Source organism: Strix aluco, chromosome 18 (assembly GCF_031877795.1).
Source record: "Strix aluco isolate bStrAlu1 chromosome 18, bStrAlu1.hap1, whole genome shotgun sequence".
NCBI classification, from domain to species: Eukaryota; Metazoa; Chordata; class Aves; order Strigiformes; family Strigidae; genus Strix; species Strix aluco.
In genome coordinates, this window is record NC_133948.1 from 14,802,804 (window position 1) to 14,824,139 (window position 21,336).

The 21,336-nt window shown below is 50.8% G+C and overlaps 1 protein-coding gene across 3 annotated transcripts in view; it reads right to left on the reverse strand.

Moving 5' to 3' along the window:
• NOS1 (nitric oxide synthase 1) overlaps positions 1–21,336 on the reverse strand; it is a 76,820-nt gene that overhangs the window by 31,719 nt on the left and 23,765 nt on the right. For all 3 annotated transcript variants that reach the window (XM_074844110.1, XM_074844108.1, XM_074844109.1), the window contains exons 2-3: positions 14,615–15,762; positions 4,922–5,054 (exon numbers count right to left, since the gene is read on the reverse strand). In XM_074844110.1, the coding sequence (XP_074700211.1) occupies positions 4,922–5,054; positions 14,615–15,348 (867 nt within the window). In that variant the 5' untranslated portion in view covers positions 15,349–15,762. The remainder of the gene's footprint in view (positions 1–4,921; positions 5,055–14,614; positions 15,763–21,336) is intronic.

Below are 21,336 nucleotides of genomic sequence, written 5' to 3' on the forward strand. Positions count from 1 at the left end.
AGAGCTTGTAATGAGAAGAGCTGGCTGCGAGTGCTTGTATTTGCACATGTTTTCACAGATAATATCTAGTATTTCTACTGTGACCCTTATTAGCCCCAAGCACTTCAAAACTTAAAGAGTAATCAGTGTATGCCAGTGTATCATGGGACAGTGAGATCCGCAATGGCCCTGGAAAGCAGAGATGTTTTTTCTAGGAAACTGATCTTATAGTAGGATGTAATTCAGTCACTGCAACCATAGCGGTGTTGCTGGAGGTTACAAGGGGAGACCTGATCCCACAGCAGCGTCCTGTCAAAACCTGCTTGTATTTGGCACCACTTAAAGGCTTGCATCTCTGCAAAGTAGATCTGGGCTTGGACTGAGTTTTGATGCAGCCTTCCTACATGAATCCTGTAGCTTGTGTCCCTTTGTAATACATCTGCAAGGTATTTTAAAGACAGCACTGCCTTCAGCAGAGCTGTGCAGTCTCACCCTCCTTTCTGGTGGTTCTGGGCTTGTGTCACAGTTGCAGCTCATGGACTAGCAGCAATAGTACACATCCAGCACTACAGCCTGAAGGACCAACTGAAATAGAGCTGGCACATGGTGGAAGAAGCTCTTGTTTCAGAACAAGCACTTTTGCTGATGAGCAAACACAGAAGGGAAAGCAACAGGGGTCACAAGGATGACAAAAACACATGAGGCTCCAGATCTAACTTGTTCTTACTTTGCCAGACAAAGGATTGCTTTGCTTTTCCGGAGCAGAGAGACTGATGCCTACTTGTGAGACTGATGCCTGGGCTGAGCAGACACCACTGCATTGCCCTGATGGCAATGTTGGCCATATTTTTTGCCCAGTCCTTGTCTCCACCATATGCTCCACACTCTTTTTTCCTGAAAAACAGGGATTTTGCTGTTAAGCAGCCTGAGGCTCACAGTGTAATACCATACACTGAAAGCATATGCTGGGAGCAAGAGACAGAGGATGGAGGGAAAGGGAGAGCTTTACAACCTGACCCTTCGGTAGGACCCTCTTTGGTCCTCAAGGTTTCTGGAAGCCGCTCTCTGCAAACCCTCAGCCTATGCTGTCACCATCTTTGTGACATTCCTCATGTCACAAATCCTGTGATCTTCCTAAGGAGCATTTTGAAGTCCTAGATCCTGAAGCCAGATGACCACGCAGTGGATCTCAGCTTCCCCTTTCCATGCTGCAGAAAACAAATATAAGGCTTCATACAGAGCTCAAAACCAGTAGTAAATAAAAAGAACACCCTAAATGTAGTCCTGGAAAAGCTCTATTTTTAACTTAATTTTTTTCAGTTTTGGGGAATCTGACATGAATGATGGCAGTGGCAGTTCCTGGTAATTTTTTTGGTGCTTGTTTTACTTTTTTAAGAGAATTAAACTATTCCTGAGCCACTAACAGCATCCTGTGCTCTCTGAATCAACCTGGGCCACCCTTAGGACCAAGGGGGATAATCTGCCACCTTCCTTCTGAGCATGATTGCTCAGAGAATCTCTGAGATTGGTAAAACATAGCTTAAAACTACTGCTGAAAAATGCAAACAAAACCAATCCTCACCTGTACCTCCACCTGCCAGACAGAAATCAGATGTACCAGGCAGAAACTGGTGGTTGCATCCAGCACCACTTTTTTGAGTTAGTTTTGATTTGCTGACAGGGTTCCAGTGCAGCTTAGGAGATGTGCTGCTAAACACAGCAGGTACAGCCCAAGAGTGTGTTATGAATCCAGATGTAGCAATGAGCCCACCCCTGGAACGAGCAAGCTCATGGTCCAAGCTGGTGGACATCAGCTGCTTAACATCTGCCTATAGATGTTCGACCTTAAACCGTTCTCAAAGCTGCTCCCTTTCCTTTTTGTCTTCTCCCTGCAGGAACTGGCAAAGTTTGAATCTTTGCTGAAGGAGGGCCATGGTGCAGAGGCATGCCGAATCCCTGGGCTGCCAGCCGGGCTGGAGCAGTCGAGGTGACACCACCTACAAGAAGCAGAGGTGCCAGGTCTGGCAACTACATCACAGAGCAGCTGTGGAAAGAGTGACACCCAGAAGAGACTGGGAAATAACTGCGTGTGTGCGTGTGTGTATGCCTTCTCTGCACGGCAAAGCTGGAGCCAAATATTACCCCTGGTTCTGTCAGGGAGTTTGTGTGAGATCCTTTCATGTTTTAATTAGGCAGCTGTGATATTAGTGACTCAAGAGTGGGACAAACGGAGAGACTAACGTAGCAGTCGGGGTACACATGCATTATGCAAACATCTTTTACAAGGGAGTGTGTTGGCACTTATCGTCAGCGTGCAGCTTGCAAGCTGTCTCCAGCTCTTACAGATGCAAGGGAGAAATGCACCCAGCCCCAGACGCTTCTTGGGGCCAGAACGGCAGGGAACAGCTCCTTTTTGCAGATCTGAGTGGGCTCTACAGGTCCTCAGCCTTCCTCCTGCGTCCCAGCTGGGCTTTGGGAGTCCCTGCGGTGATGGCATATATTGTGCTGCTGGAACACATTGACTGTGGGTGGACGAGGTCTGCAGCATTAGCCCAGGTAATAGATATACTGGCATGCAGACATTTCCTTCCAGACTGCATTAAACCCGCTAGCTGAAATTGTGTTTTTCGCTTTTATAAAGTTGTAAATCATCCTTACAAGTGTGGAGCTGATATGACTCCCTTCCTCTGCTAGCTACAACCCCCCCCCACCCCCAGTTACCCTGGAGTTCCTAACAAATCAATCTGTACAGACTGAAATACGACTCATGCAGGACTTAGGCAGGTGCAAATCACAGCATTTTCCCATCGGTCCAGTTTAGGGCCGGGGGATTGGGCTCCTGGGAAATAAGCAAAACACACTGCCTGATTTTACAAAAAAAGAGGGATAGAGATTGGCGCCCAATGGGTCTTTCAGCACCTTATTACGAGCCTCAGTGAGCATTCCCCACCTGGCCAAGTGAATCCATCAAATTCTGCTTTAAAGAACAACGTGTATAAAAAGCTCACACTTGGCTTGACTTGCCCCGGTGTTAACAGTATTTATTGCAGCTTGCAAGAAGTTCAGTTGCCTTGACCGCCTGTAGCCCTGGAGAACGGCTGCAGGGAGCATGGGGGGAAAACCAGACTGCCTCCAGAAGAGCAGGCATACTGATTTGGGGATAAGAAGGATAAAAAGAAAGCTGTACATCTAGTGAAAAAAAAAAATATTAAAGAGTTTGATAGCAGCTTAAGACTGGGGGTTTTGTCAGCCCTAACATGGAGAGAAATTAAGCTCTGAACTAGAAGGTTATAAAGTGCTTATAGTAACAGACACGTACATGCAAGGAGCTTAGGAACGGAGGCAGAAAGACAGTGTCTTTCCAGAGCTGGAGCAAAGGGACCTGAGCAGTGACCTGTCCTTGGGCGAGATGGGCTCGTGATACCTGCCATAGTGCATTAACCGCACGGCGGGACATGGGGCTGCCCAGGGATGTTTCTCCAGCAGCTGAATAAAGTGTGTTTCAGGTCTTGGATGCACCCATTTGTGTGTGCCGATGGAGGATGATACCCACTGTATGGTTGTCTATGATGCTGGGAGACCTGACCACAATCCTGAGCTGCAGGCAGGTGAGGGGAGAATGGAAATTGCTCCCAACTGCACCTAAGCACCCGACCAGGTTGGTTAAAACCATGCAGCAAGTCTGGCATGGTCAGGAGCACCTCAGCCACCCTGCGTGTGCATCAGCACCCGCACAGCGGGTCTCGCATGTCCCATGAGCCTCCAACACTCTGTGTGCTGCAAAAGTGCATGTGACCGTCGTTCCACTCAGGAGTCCCAGGAGAAGCAGCAGTGCTCCCGGCACAGGGCGCGGGCAGAGTTAAACCACCGCAGCCAAGACCATGTCACCTCCATGGGCATGAAGGGACCATGTCACCTCATGTGACCTCACGCCCTGGTTCTGGGTTTGCATCTTGCAAAATGCCCGTGAAATGGGAAGACATCCACTGGCAGAGCCATGGCCTGGGAGGTGCCACTGGTCACTGCTGGGTGTCAAGGCCAGGCTCAACACCCAGGTGCCAACCACACCACGAGTGGCACGCAACTTGTGGTGGGCTGCACATGGCATGTCAGCAAGTAATGTTGCATTGCAGCTCGTAGGAGCTGGGAAGAGACATCAGCCAGAGGTATCTGCTGAGGACATTCCTGAGCTGAGGAAATACTGTTTTTCTCAGAAGTCTCCATGTAACCACTAAATCACTTTTCTCCCCTCCCTTGGAAAACAATACTATGTCACCCTGAGAAATATGATGGGACAAGGAGACCAAATGGCCCCCAGACTGATCCCCTGTGTCCTGCCCTGCTGCTGGTTAATCCCATCAGGAAGACACATTTGCCCAAACAGGCGTGGCAGTGCTCACGCACGTCATGTTTTCCCTGAGGTGATCTTTCTGGCCTGGCAGAGCCTGCCTTACATCTCTGCTTTGATACAAGCGTGGAGTTAATCCACTTTTGGCAAGGAAGCCTGAGAATTTATGTCCGTGGAATGTGAGGAGATGAAAAGGCACCGTACAACATAATATCTGAAGTGCTCTATTGAATTACCATCATATGAATCAAAATGACTTTAACGATGCAACTCGGCTTTTTGCCACAAAAAGGGACAACAGTGCCAAGGGAAGTTTCAGAGTCCTGGTCCCTGGCTGCACTCCCATCCCACTCTGCCTCCTTAGATGAAGAACATCATCCTCCAGTGACCTATGCCCTGCCCGAACCACGGAAAATTCAGCTTCTGGACCAAACGGGCTCTATGCCCCATCAACTCCAGCTCTTGAGATCAGAGGTTTTCAGGGTAGTGCATGTGGTCCTTGCAGGTTCCCTGTGGTGTGAGAGCCCACCAGGATGGGTCACATACCCCCAGACCTCCTTCCCACCCAAAGCAGCACAAGCCATGGGCTCTTACCTGCTCCGCTTCAGAGTAGGGGTTGTTCAGGACCACAGGCACGTTGCTCTTCCCCCACAGGTCACCGAAGACACGGTCGTTCTCCATCCGAGCCGGTAAGGCTTTCTGTGGCTTGTTTTCCCCTTCCCTGAAACTGAAGGTTTAAAAACCATTTGGGTCAGCAAGCTGGAGGGTGACTGGGTGCTGGGACCATGAGACCAGGTCTTGGAGCGATGGCTCAGGACCGGCTCCAGCTGCTTCCCACAGGAGTGAAAACTGCAGGAGGGGAGGAAACGCTCTGCCTCGGCCGAGGCGATGAATCATTGTGGTGAGGGCAACTCAAACACAATAGAAATTTCGCTGCGTGGGCAAGCACAGTGCCTACTAAACAGCAGGAAACCCCTGCCCCGACGCTGGCACTAGCAGGGTTACACACCAGACCCTCTGCACCCTGAAAACCAAGCTGGAGCCCTGCAAAATCCAGCATGATGCTGGGGAAAGGAGAGACATACACACCTCCAGCTGCAAAACCTCATAGCAAAACCAGCTGGGTTTGCAGAGCAGTATGATGTTTATGAGCAGAGGAGAGGAAAAAAACCCAAGAAAAAATAGGTGGCTCCCAGGAGGGAGAGACAGCTCGCTCTCCTTTTCCTGACCTTTACAAATGCTGCAAATGCCGGTGAGTGTAAGTGATTTTACTCAAGCAAAGTGATGGATTGCCTCCATGGAGATGGGGACGTTGGTAATGCTGCGGGACTGAGGATGTCCCCAGCACTGGCTGCCCTGGCCTGTGCAGTGAGACTGGTGTAACTCACAGCACACACAGTCTACCGCACACGCTTTGCCTGGGGAACGTACTGTGGGATGTCGGTGAGGCTGTTAAATGCCATCCAAGCAGGTGATGGAAAACCACTGCCATATGAGCCCTCACAAAGGAGAAAAACAAATGGGGTTTAGAGACGTGATATTCAGGGAAGGCAGGCTGCAGCATCCACGCTGAAGGCACCAACCGCCCTGGTGAGTCCACACGTGGGAAGAAGCTCTGTGGGTTGAGCTGCATGGGGCCGTGGGACAGGATGGGCACAGCCCTGCGGCTCGCAGCCACGCTGCCTTCATCCTGGCTCAACAGACCATCAAGGTAATGTGCTCTGGCAATTGCTGTCAGTTCTTAAAAGTCTTCCAGATGCCCACTAAAGTCAGTAATGAGCCTTCACATTAATGATGGTGGGATTTGGGCACTGACCAAAGTAGGACACTTGCACTCAGGACATAATTCACACCAGCACAGTGCTCTTGACACTGTCTCTGGAAGTCACATACATACCAACAAATTCAGTTTCACAGTCTTCCTTTCCCCCCAGCTCATATCTTTAGGTACAGCTTAAGGAAAATACTTCACTGCTCTCCCCATGCTCTAAGTTTCCTGTAATTTTTCTGCCTTTACAGAGAAATGTTCAGCTGCCAAAATATTACAGTAGGCTCCTGGACACCTTCCAAACATTGGCTGCCTTATGGTGAAAGTGGCCAGCTTGGTGCAAGCAAAGAGGTACAGGTGCCATAGGGGCAGTTTTTGCTGGGTTTGCTATACACCACCCCCCCCGCCCCGCCCCCGAAAAGAAAGCTGTTCTTTTGTGACTTGGCTCCTGTGAGTATGTGAAAGGGTTTCAGTAAGATAAAACACCAGAAACCCCACCCGCTGCACCACACCACAAAGCCACAGCCAAAGATAACAGGTCCTGGCTCTCTGCTACACGGTGGCTGCGCTGCCAGGAGCACTCAGCAGCCACGCAGGTCCCAGGGCTGGGGACAACCATGAACCCCACAGTACCCACTCTTCCCTCTACCAGCCCATCCAAAGGGGAAGCTTAAGGTCTTTTGACACATCCAGCCTAACTCCATCTAGAGAATTCCCAACAGCAAGACAGAGAATTAGCAGGATGAAAATTTGGCAAATCTGGCTCTTCCCTCTAAGCCAAGGCCAACTATTAAACAGCCCTGTCCTCTTGCCCTGAGCCCCGTCACGTCACAGAGAGTTGAGGCAGGTCAACACAGAGTCACTGAAATGATGGGCATACGTCTCTTGTAGCTGATGATCCCCAATGTGCTGCTCTCTATAACTGGCCCAAAATCAAGACACAACCACTAAATCCATAAGGTGATGGAAGAAATCCCTTGGCTTTACCGGCGCCTGGGATTTAGCATCAGGAATCTGCCTCCTGAGGGACCACGGTGCCTCCCCAGGGGCACAGACTTTGCCTCTACGCAGACAGGAGAGGCTTGGGCAGACAGACCCCAGTGTGCCAGATATCCCACAGGCGCCTCCAAAATGACACTGAGCATATGCCTGCAGGCGCCTGGCACGACTTGTTGTTTCCAGGAAGGTGTTTGCAAGCTCGTCTAAACGGGTGTCTGCCGGCACGAGGAAACCTCGGAGAGGAATCCATCAATCGGCAGCAGCAGCCAGAGGTCTTGGCCAGGAGGCTGCACGTGTAATCTCAATGTCTGCACACCAGCAAAGCCATAAATTCTGGTACCTGTGCCAACAGCATGGAAAAAGACCAGATGCTTGAATTAAGTCATCGCTGTAGTTGGCTACTTTGTGTATTGCAAGTATTGCTGGAGCAGGGCCCTACTCCCATTCACTGGCCTCGAGTATCACCCGACAGTGAGATGCACCGTCCTGAGGAGCAGTGAAGTCCAGGTGGCATTAAGGGTTGGATGCTCAGGAGCAAATGCTCCACCTCCCATTGCATGTTTGCAGCTGGGGCAGAAACAGGTTGCATATTGCTATTCCTGATGGACTTACGGCTGCGTGAACAAGGCAGCGGGGTGCTGCCCTCACCTTTAGTCTCTGCTATAAAAGCACAGTCAAGCGTAGCTGCGGCAAAGCCATTAGACTAAACTCATGGCTGTATCTCTCGCCTCCACGCTGGTGTTGCGCTGCGGTTCGCTCAGTGTTGGGTGAGGCGGTCTGTCCCTCACAGGGCTGTGGGTGCGTGCCCTGGCACTGAGCTAGCACAGACCTCTGCTGCATGAGTCTGCCCAAAAGTATCTGGCTCTGTCTTTTAGAGAGACACAGGGAGAGAGAAAAGCCCATTCAGAGCAGCCACAGCCTCAATCCAGATGGGGGGAAAAAAAATAAAAAAAATCAATTGCTTCATTTTACAAATATTTCCTGCCCATTTCTTATAATTGCCTTGTTTGCGAGCTCAGACCAGAACAGAGTCTTTTGGGTCAGTTATTTTCCTCTCTTGACTTGGCTTCCCCAGCCCCCAGCACAGACGCGAGGTGACCTGCTGCATTCATACAAGGATGCCACTCACACACTCAAGGAGACTGGCAGGATGGCCAAGACACCGTGCCCAGATAATGTTTCCAAAAGCACTTTAGCAACGGGAGAGCTCGAAGGGCCATTCTTGCAGGTTCCCAGTGGGCGATGGGGAGGGGTGCAGATCCCCCGAGGGGTGTGTCGAGGCAGCCAGGTTGGGCACCTCCAGGGAGCTGCCATGGAGCAGCCCCATCTGCAGATATGCAGGGGAGAGAGGAACTTGCCCTCAGCTCCCGGCAGCCTTTGGAGAAATCCTCCCAACTCACCATCAGACCTGACCTGGTAGCTGTGGGGCAATGAGCAGGATTTTTAGAAGCACCACTTTAGTGTCTTTGAGGCACTGGAAGCAATGCTGAAGATCTGTCCTTAGAGGCACTTGTTTGGCTGAACTCTCCCAAAGGCCAGATCCAGGGTCCAGAGATCCCTCTCTGACCTGGTCCTGCTGCCAGATTTATTAAATACTATTAGTAAGATCTCTTGGGTCCAGAGCAAGTTTTTGGGAAGGGACCCCATTTGAGGTCATCTTTTGTTCTGAAAGCAAAATTTGTTACTTAAAAAAAGAAAGAGGAATCCTGCCCTCCCCCACTGGTGCAAAGGCAGAGCCTTGGATGATGCCTCACCTCGGAAAGAGCATCTGGCTGTTTGGAGAAATGAGAGGCACCACTGCTTTCTTTTGACTAATTTGATGATGTTGCAATGCTCAGAGTGATGAAGCAGAAAGGAAGTTGCTGAGACAGCCCTTTGAGAAATTTCTCCAAAGCTTTTCCAAAAAGAATGAAAAAAAAAAAAGAGCAAAAAGAAAGTTTGTTGCTTTGCCCCTTTGATTTTAGTTGGCAGACGAATCTCTCTGATTTCCCAGGCAGAGTTGAGAGATACCACCAGCTGCTGCAATCCCCAGGGGCCAGTTTGGATGAATCAATAAGGATACCGATGTCCACACTTCCCATGATGGCTCTCATGCCGTGCTGCCGATAGCAGCACCCTGTGCTGTGACCATGGGGGATGGACTCCTTCCAGGCCCTTCTCCCGGAGGCTGAAAACCCTGTGCTTGGGCTTGGGACTGCGTGGGAAGCTCACACATGCACACCTCGCTTGCTCTGAGCTTTGGGAGCTCTCTTCCCCTTTGGGAGCTTTCTTCCCCTTTCCTGGTGTGTCCTCGGAGATGGCTGCAAAGCTCCACTAGGCATTGCTCCTCCTTCCAGTGCTAGAGGTTGAGGCTCTTGCTTCATGTTTCTTCTGCCCCACAGAAAACCATACTCCAGAGGGCATTGCATCCTCAGAAGTCAATATTTCCTTGCTAACATGCTCCTGGAGCAGCTCACAGTCTGCAATGTTGTGCTGGCTGCAGACTCCTCACCTCCAGGGTTAAAGCAAGGTCTGGCACAACAGCATGCGTTTGAGGGAGCAGCAGGAGAAGGGATCAGGCAGGCTCTGGGATTTGCAGAGTGCAGAGGATGGAGCAGAGAGCTCAGGAAGGAAGTGGGAATGTTGGAAGCAGAAGGAATAATGCCAAAAGGTGGGATGTGCTCTCTGGAGAGGCAGTAGGGCAATTGCAGTTCTCTGGAGAGGCAGCAGGCAATTGCAGAGCAATCAAAGCGAGAAACCACTTCCTAAATGAGAAAGGGGAGCTTGAACAGCACCAAAGGAAGAGGACAGACGCCTCACTGACAAGCATGCAGCATGGCTTGAAGAAGGTCTTGTGCCCTCAGAAGGTGAAAGCATCTCTGGGCTGGCCCAATGCGGGGATTAGGGACTAATGAGCTGAGCGAGCTGCACAGAGTGACTTCGGAAAAAGGCCTATGAAATATGAGTCTGGTAAATGTCGTTGAGGAGGTATTGACAGATAAATACCTGAGTACAGATCCAAGTGATCCCAAAGTCCCATCGGCATCGTTCAAGATTCAGCCAGCATCAGATGCAACCTGCAGCCACCATGTTTGTCCCTTCCCAGCCATGCCCAAAGAGCACCCAGAGGATTTCAGCCTTCACATCTTATTTGGAGGCCAAACGCAGTTCAGGTCTGCTGGGAGAGCTCAAGGTCATGGGTTGTATGTGGGTCATGGGTTTGTCTACTGGGACCATGTACAAGGAGAACCCCTGGAATGCAAGAAGCAGCACCAGCACAGGGGGCTGAGCGGGTGAAGGGTGCTTTGGAGACTGGTCCAAGAAGGCTCCATGAGAGTATATTTGTGTGGAATGTGCTGTTTGCAGGCACAGAATCCCTCTCTGGATTAGACTGATGTAGTCAGAGTGACGAAGAAGAAGAATCCGCGGAGAGAGACGGGGAGGGTTATTCACTGCCAAAGCATCCTACTTCACCATTTTACAGAATGGCAATAACATGATAGTTTCAGGGAACCTTTTCATTTTAGAGGTTTTAAAGTTTCATGTCCAAGTACAGAATAATGAAGACATCAGAAATGCAAATGAAATGTTTCGAGCAACACAAAGAGATTTTGGCGGCGGCAAAGGAGGTGGGAGGAAGAGAATTTTCTCTTCGAGAACTGCAAAATTATGGGGTTTGTTCCAGTGCAGGATGGCGCCTGAAACATTGAAACCCTTCATAAACAGAATTCCTGCTCTCAGCACACTCCTCCCTCCCAGGGCTGCTGATGCTGCTTTTTGGACCGAAACTGCCATGTTTCCATCATGCTGTTCATGTTATGGAATAGACCCGAGAAGAAAAATAAATACTGGCAACTCAGTGAGGGGGGAGAGGAAGGGAAGATGGGACATGACAATCTCCCTAGAGCTCAGAGGGAAAAACAGACCTAGGTTAGCTGGCAGTGAGTGAATCAAACTCTATTTTTGTTTTCTAGCCCACGGTGAGCCTCATGGCAGAAATGCCAGCTCTCATCATACCTTGCGCCCCACTTCCATGCTCTGTTTCATGATTGACTTCATTGCAGATGGCTTGAGCCAAGTAGCAGACATTCAGCCATGGTCACAGCCCATCCCACAGGCACACATCATAGACCCAGGGCACCTTACAGCTGGAAATCAGGAGGGAGCAAAAGCCAGGTCATTGCAGGGACAACTCCCCTGGGGAGTGCAGACCATGGGTGCAGGGGATGGAGATGAACTGATTTTTTCCCCCAATGCAAAGTTCACAGTTTCCAGTTTTCCTTAGAACTAACATCAGAGACATGGGCTGGAAGCCCAAAGTATCAGATGTAATTTGAATCGCTTTTGGCAAAGCCCACCTTGAACAAGAAGTGTTTGGCTCCTTGTGAATAAACTCAAACTTGTACTATTCCTTTCTGCCCTAGGAAAGCTGTTACAGCTCTGCGAGCTGGACTGGCTTTGACAAAGTGCTGCAGGCTGTGAAGGTCAGCACCAGGTGAAGATGGAGACAGAACAGGATTGGTCCCGAGACCAGCCTCTCCAGCTGGATCGATGGTCAAGTGGTCCAGGCTGTAGGTGTCAAGCTCAACCTTGAGAGAGGTTTTGCACCCTCCTGGTGTCTAGGAAGAGCTCTATTCCTGTTTTGACTAATGCCAGCTTTGCTTGCTCCCCCCCCAGCCTGGAGAAGTCACAACCTACAGCGTGAGAGCTGCATCAATCTGATAAGGCTTGCTTATTTTTTTTGGCATTTCTTTGGCATCGACCAACACAGTCTCCCCAGTTATCTGCTCCCCATTGTTCCCTGACCTTTCTGCACTTCTCCTATGGACCAAGAAAATTCTCACTATAGAAGACCTTCATGATGCCCCAGCTCTGTCTGAGACCAAGCCGAGGAGATGAATCATCTCCAGCCTGTCTCAGGAGTGGGAGGAGAGGCGGCTGAGAAATGCCCTTTACCCTGCAGAGCGGCTCTCGACAAGTTTTCCCTGCAGTATATCTCCTTCCCCACTTCTCTGCTCGAGCTCAGCTCTTCTCGCTCATACAGAGTCCTACCACAAGAGCGAGGCGGCAGCTTTTCATCAAGCAGAAGATTGAAGACTAATTTTGACCGAAAAGTGGATTTTCAGTCCCAAGGCACATAGATTACGTAGATTTTTTTTTAAAGGGTATTAAAAAATAAGGTGAGTGGAGTTTTGGTGAAGTACCCACCAGCTAATATTCTTGCTGGTTCAAGGTCCTTCAGTTTAAGTGAATTCAAAGTGTTTCAGTTTAATCTCTCTCTGAGTAGAAGAGACTCCTCAAACAAAAAAACACATTTTTCATCCCTCCCTCTAGCTGGAGCAGAATTTCCTCAGAGATCCTGCAGCTGGTGAGACAGAATGGAGACAGTGGGGGACACAGTTTGAAAGGTGAAGCTGTACCTTGTATCAGGGTTTGGGATTGTGTCCTCTGGGGGCTTTGCTGGGCTATGACCTCCAGGTCCACTGCAGCAGTGTTAGCAAAAACAGAGGGACAGAGGGGATTTTTAAGCACCCCTGCACATTTTGTTGGACCTGCAGTCAAGCACAACCCTTTCAAGGTCTCAATTCTTTGGTTGCTTAAACCAGGTTCCACCAAGGATGGGTTGGTGTTGGATTAAAGGATGTGCAGCAGGTAGGTAGGAAGGCAGGTAGCCCTCAACCTTCAAGAGAGAGTTCCGGGCTTGGGGGGTTAAATTGCCTCCTATTGCACAGCCAGAGACCAAAAGCAACATTTTCCAAAGCAGCCAAATGTGTGAGACCCGGGGATACGTGTGGCAGGGAGAGGATGGAAGGGAAGGCTGTCCCCAAGTGTGCCTTGTCCCACCGCTCTTCCACAGACGTCTGCACCCACCATCAGTGCCAAGCTGAGCGGATATTTTTTCCTCTGACTCAGTGTGACGACCCTAACGGGCTTTGTGTAACTGTGTCCTCCACAGAAAAAATGCACAATTTGGGAGAGAGCAGAAATGATGGCGCAAAACCAACGAAAAATGAAAAAAAGAAAATGGAAAACACACAGCATGGTTTGCAATGGGAGTGATCGGGAGCTCAGCCTGGGCTCTGGTGCCGAGCCGGGCAGGGAACCCACCACAGAGATCCCACTGCTCTGCAGCCAACGGCTCTGCCTTTACCCTTTCATTGCTTCTGATAAAAAAAAAAAAAAAAAAAAACCACAAAACCAAAAACAAACAAAAAAACCCAAACCACAACATTTTTTTTTCATCTTCCCTAAGGAAGCAGGTGCAGCAAGGGAACTTGAAGTCCCAAATCCCTGTCAGTGAACTGAGATCAGCAGCTTCAGCGAACTCTCCTGAAAAAGCCTCCTGGCTGTTACAGCCAGTCAATAACTGAGGGCAGCCACAACTTGCTGCGGCACTTGACACTGCTAAAATGCATTCAGGGACTTGGGAAAAGGCACCGGGAAAAGGCAACCTATCATTGCTAATAAATGGCCAGGAGGCAAGAGAGCTGGTACCCAAAAATATAGCTACTAACAATATTTTTGCAAAGTGTGAAGGGCCACAGGGAGCAGCTTCGGCTCCAGAGAGATGGTCTACATCTCAGGGAAATGCCAAGGAAGATCAGGAGGGCAACACCATGCACATGGCCCCTTGCAGCAGCAGATACCAGAAATGAAGCAGTTCCACCCTCATGATGGGACTTCACCCTCCTCAACAGGCCACGGGGCAAGCATCTATATGGCCCCACCCTTGTTATACATGCATACGCACATTGAAATAATCAGCTTGATCTAGAAGGAGTGGAGGGGATGAGCAGGCAGCTCTGCTGCTGCGTTTCAACAGGGGATGGCCATTTCTGAGCTCTCGACAGGAAACATTTCCCCCTGTTCCCAGAAGACGGGAGCACCCAAGACAGGTCCCGCTGCTCTTGCACAGAGGTCCCCTTGGCTTCAGCTGGAGCTGGACTGGGGCTCCTCTCTCCCCTCCCCAAGCCAGAGCCTGACTGCCAAAAGCACAGAAGGTTTTGAAACTCATTTCTCCTGGGAAGCATCGTTCTCTGCCGGTCTGACCTTCCTTCTCCCTCTCCGGCAGTTAATCAATAGCAGATTTCAACTGGAAAGCTCTAAAGCAGGATAGCAAGGACAGACAATACCATGAATCTTATCTGGCAGGTGGGGAAACTGAGGCACGGGATTTTGTTTAAACTTAAAACAAATGAGATCAAGAACACGGAACAGAAACAAATCCCAGCCCAGCCCGTGAGCCACCGCATCGCATAGCTCAGCTGTCCATGAGACATTACTCCTGCTGTCTCCCCAATTTCCCACACTTACATCTTCCTCCCTTTCTTCCACCATCTACTACCAATTTTTCATTACTTCTGTCTTCCCCTCATGATCTGCTTCCCCCTTTTTTTCCATCCCTTTCCCTCCACCTCCATCCTGCTGCGTCAGACAGCAGCCATTTCTGGAGAGGTGCTCACCAACACCTAAACCAGCCGCGTCAGGTAGTCAAAACCAGCACATTTCACCAAATGTAAAAAATGTATTTAGGGACCTACCAGTCCACCTGGACTTCTATATCTCTTGTCTCTACCTTGGAGGGTGCATCTCCATCGCTGTCCTTACTGCTGCTCTTCAGGAGATCCAGGACAGGCTCGATTTCTTTGAGCAGTTCATTGTCTTCCACGCCACCGTTGAGGCAAGGATGACCACAAGCACCTTCCTTCCCCTTCCCCTTCCCAGCATCCTGCCCTTTGTTGCTGGTAACGACGCCGTTAACATGGACCATTGGCTCCATCTCCCGCCTGATCTCTCTTGTCCACAGGGAGCCCATGGTGCGGTCGGCTGCTGGCAGCAGCTGCTCTTTGCCGTGCAGGCTTGGGTTGGACAAGTCAACCGCCTTCGGAGTCGGGCAGAGGGGTCTGGTGACACGGATGGTTTTTGGTGTCCCGTCACCTGCAAAAGTGGTCTCCAGGTGAGTGGTGAAGCCCTCGGGGCCCCGCAGGATGAGGACCACGTAGGTCTCGGAGGCGATGCTTCTCAATATCTCCAGAGCGGTCTCATAGCTCATGTCCACCAGGGGCCTGCCATTGACGGCTAAAATGATGTCCCCAGCCTGGATGAGGCCACTCTGCTCCGCAGCCCCTCCCCGGATCAAGTCCGAGATGATGACGGGCGGCTTGCTGACGCGCTCCTTCACCAGGAAGCCGAGGCCGCCCACCTTGCGCTTGAAGAGCCTCACTGAGATGACGTTGGGCTGTATCTGCTGCACGCTGAACACATTCTCTTCCATGGCAGCCCCTCTCTTCGAGCCTGCAGACCAGGACCTTGACACCCCCTGAGCGCAGAGAAATTTTCTGTCTGAGATGCTTATCCACGCAGGGGTGGGGAAGGGGCAACTCTTTGGCTTTTAAGCAACTGGCCTCACTGAAAAACTCCTCTGGGCTTTGGCTGCAGGCTGGCTTTCTGCAGCATACTCGCTGCCGCCTCTCTCTGAAATGCAGCCCGTGGAAAGCAGGGTGTATCACCGGTGGAAAGCAAGGCTAGGGGCAGGGCAGGCAGGGCTGGGCATCACGCAGCGGAGCACGGGCTGGAGGGGGCAACATGTCAGATTCCAGTCAGCCTCTGGTCCTGCGCTGGGCAGAGGCAGGGAGGCAGCCCGCTCGCTTCACCAACATCCCTGCAAACAGTCCACAAGCTTCTTTATCTAGAAAGAAGGACAAAAAAAAAAAAAAAAACAAAAGAGAAAGAAAAGTGAGATAGGGCAGGCATCAGCACCAGCTCGGCACGGGGCTCGGCACGCCACAGACACCCACATGCATCAGCCCGTCCCCACAGATGTCATCCCCCGGGCTGCATTTGGGAGACAGGCTGCAGCCTCCCATCACTCTGGGCTTTGTTTCCTCCAACCTCCCTGTGAAAATCGGCACCATCTGTTCGACGGGGACCGGGAAAGCATGAGGGGAGTGGAGGAGACCTGGGAGGGGGCTGCTTGGGAGCCTGGCTTGGACCCTCCCCGCTTTGCCCATGGGTTGCAAACAAAAACCGTGCAAGTCTGGCAAATGGGTAGAGCCACACGGAGCTTGGCGGCGATTTCTGCCGGCTGAGGATCTTGTCTCCCTGTGTTCTCCAGAGTATCCAACAACCTGATGGTCAAGATGGGTCAGGGTGACCTGACAGGGGAAGTATGTCCCTGCCCAGGATGAAAGCTGTTCCGTAGATGCTGTCACACTGAGACTGCTTTGATACTTCAGGAGAAAGGGTATCAGCCACAAGTAAAATGAGGCAGTAGAAGAGAACATTCAGCTCCCCTTACCCTGAGTTACAGCAAAGCACTTACAATGGCAAGTGCTTTGAAGCCTGGCTACAGGGATCACAGCCTCAGCCTGGCTCAGCTCCTCCTCTCCCCATATTTCAAGCCTGGCACGGGGATACAGGAGGCAAAGCTAGCACTCCCCCGTGCCCAGCCCTGCCATCCAGTTCCCAAACAAACTGCTTTAGCTGATGGAAAACCATCTAGAGGAGAACATGTAATGAGTTTACCCAGCTCTCAGGGGAACCTCATGCAGCTGGGCATGACTTTCTACAGCCCTCACATGGTTTGGGGGGCCATGTCTCATTGACTCCTGATGGGACCCTGGTTCTTACATGCCTACGCTTGCGTTCGATAACTTCAGCTCCCAAACTCTCTCCACGGTCCCCTCCCATTTCTTAGATGCTCTGGAGAACATTTCTCTCTGGGACTGTGCCCTGACATTTAGCAGCAAGCTGAAATGTAGATGTGTTGTTTTCTTTTTTAAATCTGAATTTTGGGGAGAGAACAGAGGGCACTAGATCTGCAGGCTGGAGGCACTGACATGCCAAGGAAAACACTCTCCTGTCTCTCAGAAGCAGCACATTCAGGGCAGCGTTTGCACCTTCAGACACCAAGCACCAAGCCCTCGTCTGCCAGGAGCTCCCCCCAGCACCCTAGTTGGGAAAAACAGGGATCTGAGGAGGAAGGCAGTGACACCAGCCCCAGCATTAACTCACTTGAGCTTTTTAATCCTCATGTGACGACGGCTGCTGACCCCAGACTGGCTTTTTACAGGCAAGTAAAGAATAAAGCAATTAGAGACCGATAACCCAAGCCAATGGATTTAACCCCTATTGCCCTTCTCCCATTACTCAGCCCTGCAGAGCAGTAGCAGCGTGCAAAGGGTTAAATGCCACCTGAGTAAGTCGGTGGGGAGTCACCTCCTCAAAGGCTAATTAACCGGGTGACACAAGCTCCACAAGCTGGGTGACTTCCCGCAAACAGCCCTGGCCAGGGGTCACTGGAGCAGGACCTCTGCCAGCCGTGAGGGGTTGTGTCACCTCATAGGGCAGCAGAGCAGGACATCTCCAGATCCTCAGGCCACCTGGGGAGGGAAGGTCACATATTTGGGGAAGAGGGAGGGAAGCAGAGATCTGCTTCTACAGGGAAGGTCCTGTCCCTCTCCTCTGTCCTTTCCAGCTCCTCCATCCCTTCCCCAGCCAGAGCCTGTTTTCACCAGCAGTGCTGGACACAGCAGGACCCTGGCTGAGTCTTCCCCTTGTTTTGCAGGCTCTTTGGTGCCAGTGCCAAACCACGGGACCAGCTTCCTCCTCCCTGCCCAGGGTCGGTCTTTTCCTCGTCCTGCTCCCAGCAGCCCACCAGCACATTTCCTGCATCCCCCAGCCCCTCCACTGGTTCCCCCTGAAAACAAGGTCACCGTCACCCTGACGTCCAGGCAAACCACTGATTCACGCAGGACTCATTTCTAATGTTATTAGCTGATGCCACAAGGATGAACAAGGCTTTGAAGGCAGTGTAAGCACCACGCAAGTGCAGGACTGTCAGCTTCCCTTCAAGGGGACAACCCAGTTATTTTCCCTGGATTTGTCACCAGCTACGCAGCACTCATGAACTCCTCACAGTCGGTGAAGTCTGTGTTCGCATCGTGCCCATCTCAGCGGGGCCAAGGGCCATTTGGGGACTGGCCAGCACAAGCCCCTCTCACTGCCGGGCATTCCCAGCAGCTCCCACGGGCAGATGCTCAACAGCAGGAGGAGATGATGCCTTTCAGCCCAGCTCAACCCCTGACTGCAGTGCTTGCAGGGGAGTGGGACGATGCTGAGCTCACTGGAAAGGGCCCTCATCCACCCCAAAGAGCTGAGAAACCCCAAAGTGTTTACAGTCCATCACTCTTTTCCCACTCCCAATTTCCAGTTCTTTCCTCCAAAAAGCTTATAGCAAAGCTCATAATTTTTTACATATATGCAGCTCCAGCCTGCAAGAACCCAGGGAACAGCATTATTGCTGAGTGCATGTCGTTCCCCTTCCCCAAAACCCACCGACACCTCAGCGTTCTCTACAAGCAGGAAGAGGAGAAAACAATAGATTATAGGCAATACCTAAGCACCCAGTCAGGGATTTCTCCAAGATGGGGGTGAACACCAGCATGTCCCCTACAGACAAGAGGGTAACTCACTCCTGGACCTTGCACACTCTCACCCATGGGTGATCGGCAGCTGGTATCTCCCCCCTCCTCAGCTGAGGGCTCTGCAGCAGCAGCCGAGGACTAGCTGGAAGACAGGGAAGGACATTATTTGCCCGTTCAGGACTTTTTTCCCCTCCCTCCAACTCAAGCCTTTTCACTCATTTTTCTCAGCTGCTCCCCAGAGTAAGAAAGGTCAGAAAAAAGCCAGAAATCAGAGGGGCAAGCAAGCAGATTGAGGGCAACCTGTCTCTAAGCCCCTGACACTTCTGCTCCTTGGGGAAGAGTCAGACAAGCATTTTCATTGAATCATAAAATCATTTAGGTTGGAAAATAACCTTAAGATTGTCCAGTCCAACCACCTTCCAGCTTCTTGCACAAACTCAGACTGAAGATGGGAGGGAGAGGGAGAAGTTCAGGGCAGAAGAAGACAGCAGAAGACACCTGGGAGTGCAGGGAAGACTTCCCCAGCCACCCAGCATGGGTCAGGTCTTCCCCCATGTCCAGCTTCCAGGGTATCCTGGGACATCTGCAGGTCTATTCCCAGAGGGGACACGTTTCAGACAAAACCTGAAGCATGCAACACCATGCGACGTGATGGGGAGACGCCAGCTGTTTGCAGCGCGGGTGGCTGAGCTGTGCTCAGCTCTGCCGAGTTCAGTTCTCCCTACAAACGTCATTAGGAGTCTGATTTACGAATCCAAGAGCAGTAGTACGTTTGCCAGGTTGTACATTTAAAGCTACTGGAGGTGTCACATCTAACTCCTTAAAACCAGTGAGCAGGGTGTCACTGGGGTGAGTGCTACTCAGATGGAAACACTTATTTCACCCCCGAAAGACAACCGGGAGATGGCCGATGCCATGGGCAAAGCCAAGCTCAGCTCCCTGCCAAGCCACCCCGCTTGAATAAACATCCACAGACAGTGCCATCCCACTCCTGCCTCAGTTTCCCTCCCCTTTCCAAAGCATAAAACCAACTCAAATTACAGAAGACCAACAAACCCTGCAGAGCTGCAAACTTGTAGCACCCCAGACAAGCGTTACAAAAAGCGTTAGCTCTGATCTCGACACCGATCCACGCTGACATTGCTTGTTCGGAGGCTTTAATCAGCGTAGGGAAGAGCAGCAGAACAGGCTCCCCTACGGCAGCAAGGAAGGCATTCGCTTAACAAACAAGCCCTACGAAAAGCAATAACGAAAAGCTTTTAGAGTCACCAGATAACATTTCAAGCAACAAACTCCAGCACATATGTTAATTGGATGATTTGATTTAGAAAGCAAAGCGGAGGAGAAATCAGTCTTAGGAGCTTAACACAATCTAACTCTCCCAGCCAGGAGCTGCAGGCTATGGTGTGCTAGGATATACCCCACACCAGCCCTTCGGCGTGGGCACTTGGGTTGCCCTTGCCCTCACAAATCGATTTTGAGTCTTGTCTTTGCTGCGGTAATGGCTTACATTTTTACGTGCCAGATTTAAATGGACACCATTGTCCTATTTAATTAGTTTTCATGGGATTTATAACATTCAACGAAGAACCCCAGGGCTGATGGATTTATGCCCATTTAATTTTTACGACCCATGGAGCGTCAGTGAATCTGATGAGGAGCAATGGGATGCAACATATGCACAGTTACTGTAAACCTGCGTGTTTGTGCATCTGAAAATGGAGCATTAAAGTGATTCACTGGCAGCCAGCTTGCTCGTGCCAGCAGTTCTGTGCTCAGCTCCCGTTCAGCTCAGACCATCACCGTGGTATATCTATGTACATGGCCTTTTAATCCTGAGACTATATAAACAATGTTTCCCCAACCATCTCTAACTATCCACCTCCCACCAACCCTGCCAAAATCCATCCAGGAAGGAGAGAGCCCTTTTTCCTTCACAGCCAAACACACACTCTGCTTCTCCCTTTCCATCCCCAGTGCACGAGGCTGGGAAGTGGCTATTTCACCTGGGGCATGACATTTTCTTTGCCCCCAATAAACCTTATTTACACACAGGAGTGAATTAAATAAGAGGTACTTTGCCATCTGTACAACACCCTGGTGCCAGTGCCCAGTGATGCTGCAGAGCTGCTGGACCACTCCATGCAGCCACGGGAACCAGCGGACTTGGGAAGGATGCTGCCGAAGGGATGAAGTGCTGAGGATCTCAGCCCTGGAGACTCCCTCACCTCTCCCACATCAGCAGGGCATGGGCGTTTGCACTGAAAACATGCCTATCACTGGTAAAAGAACAGTTAATAAAATAAATGCTTGTTTTCTGATACAAATAAATCTATGTCCATTCCCTGAGAGGGTTCATATGCCTCTAATCAAGGGGTTGTTTTCTGGAAAGCAGAACTACACATGTTTGCTCATGGCCATATCGTTGGGCTAAAGCCCCATGACCTGCACATTTATCCAACTCCAGGCACTTGCTTTTGTGTTCATCCCAATCATCCCTTTCTGGGGGATTAAACAGCCGAGAAATGCCTGGTCCTGTTGGCACAAGCAGCCACCGGCACATCTTCTAGGCAGTTGGATTAGATGATCATTGTAGGTCCCTTCCAACTGAAATATTCTATTCTGTTCTATTCTGTTCTATTCTGGCCAGTGTCCTGCACACTAACCTCGGAGCAGCAATGCTAGAGGAGGCAGAACTGCACTGAAACTTTGCTGTAATTTAATGAAGTCCCTCATTCCTCTCCCCTTTGCCCCATCCAATACGAGCTGCACCTCTTCAAGCAGACCGCAGGCAATACATTTCAATGTTGCCAAGACAACTGTGTTGACAAAATTCC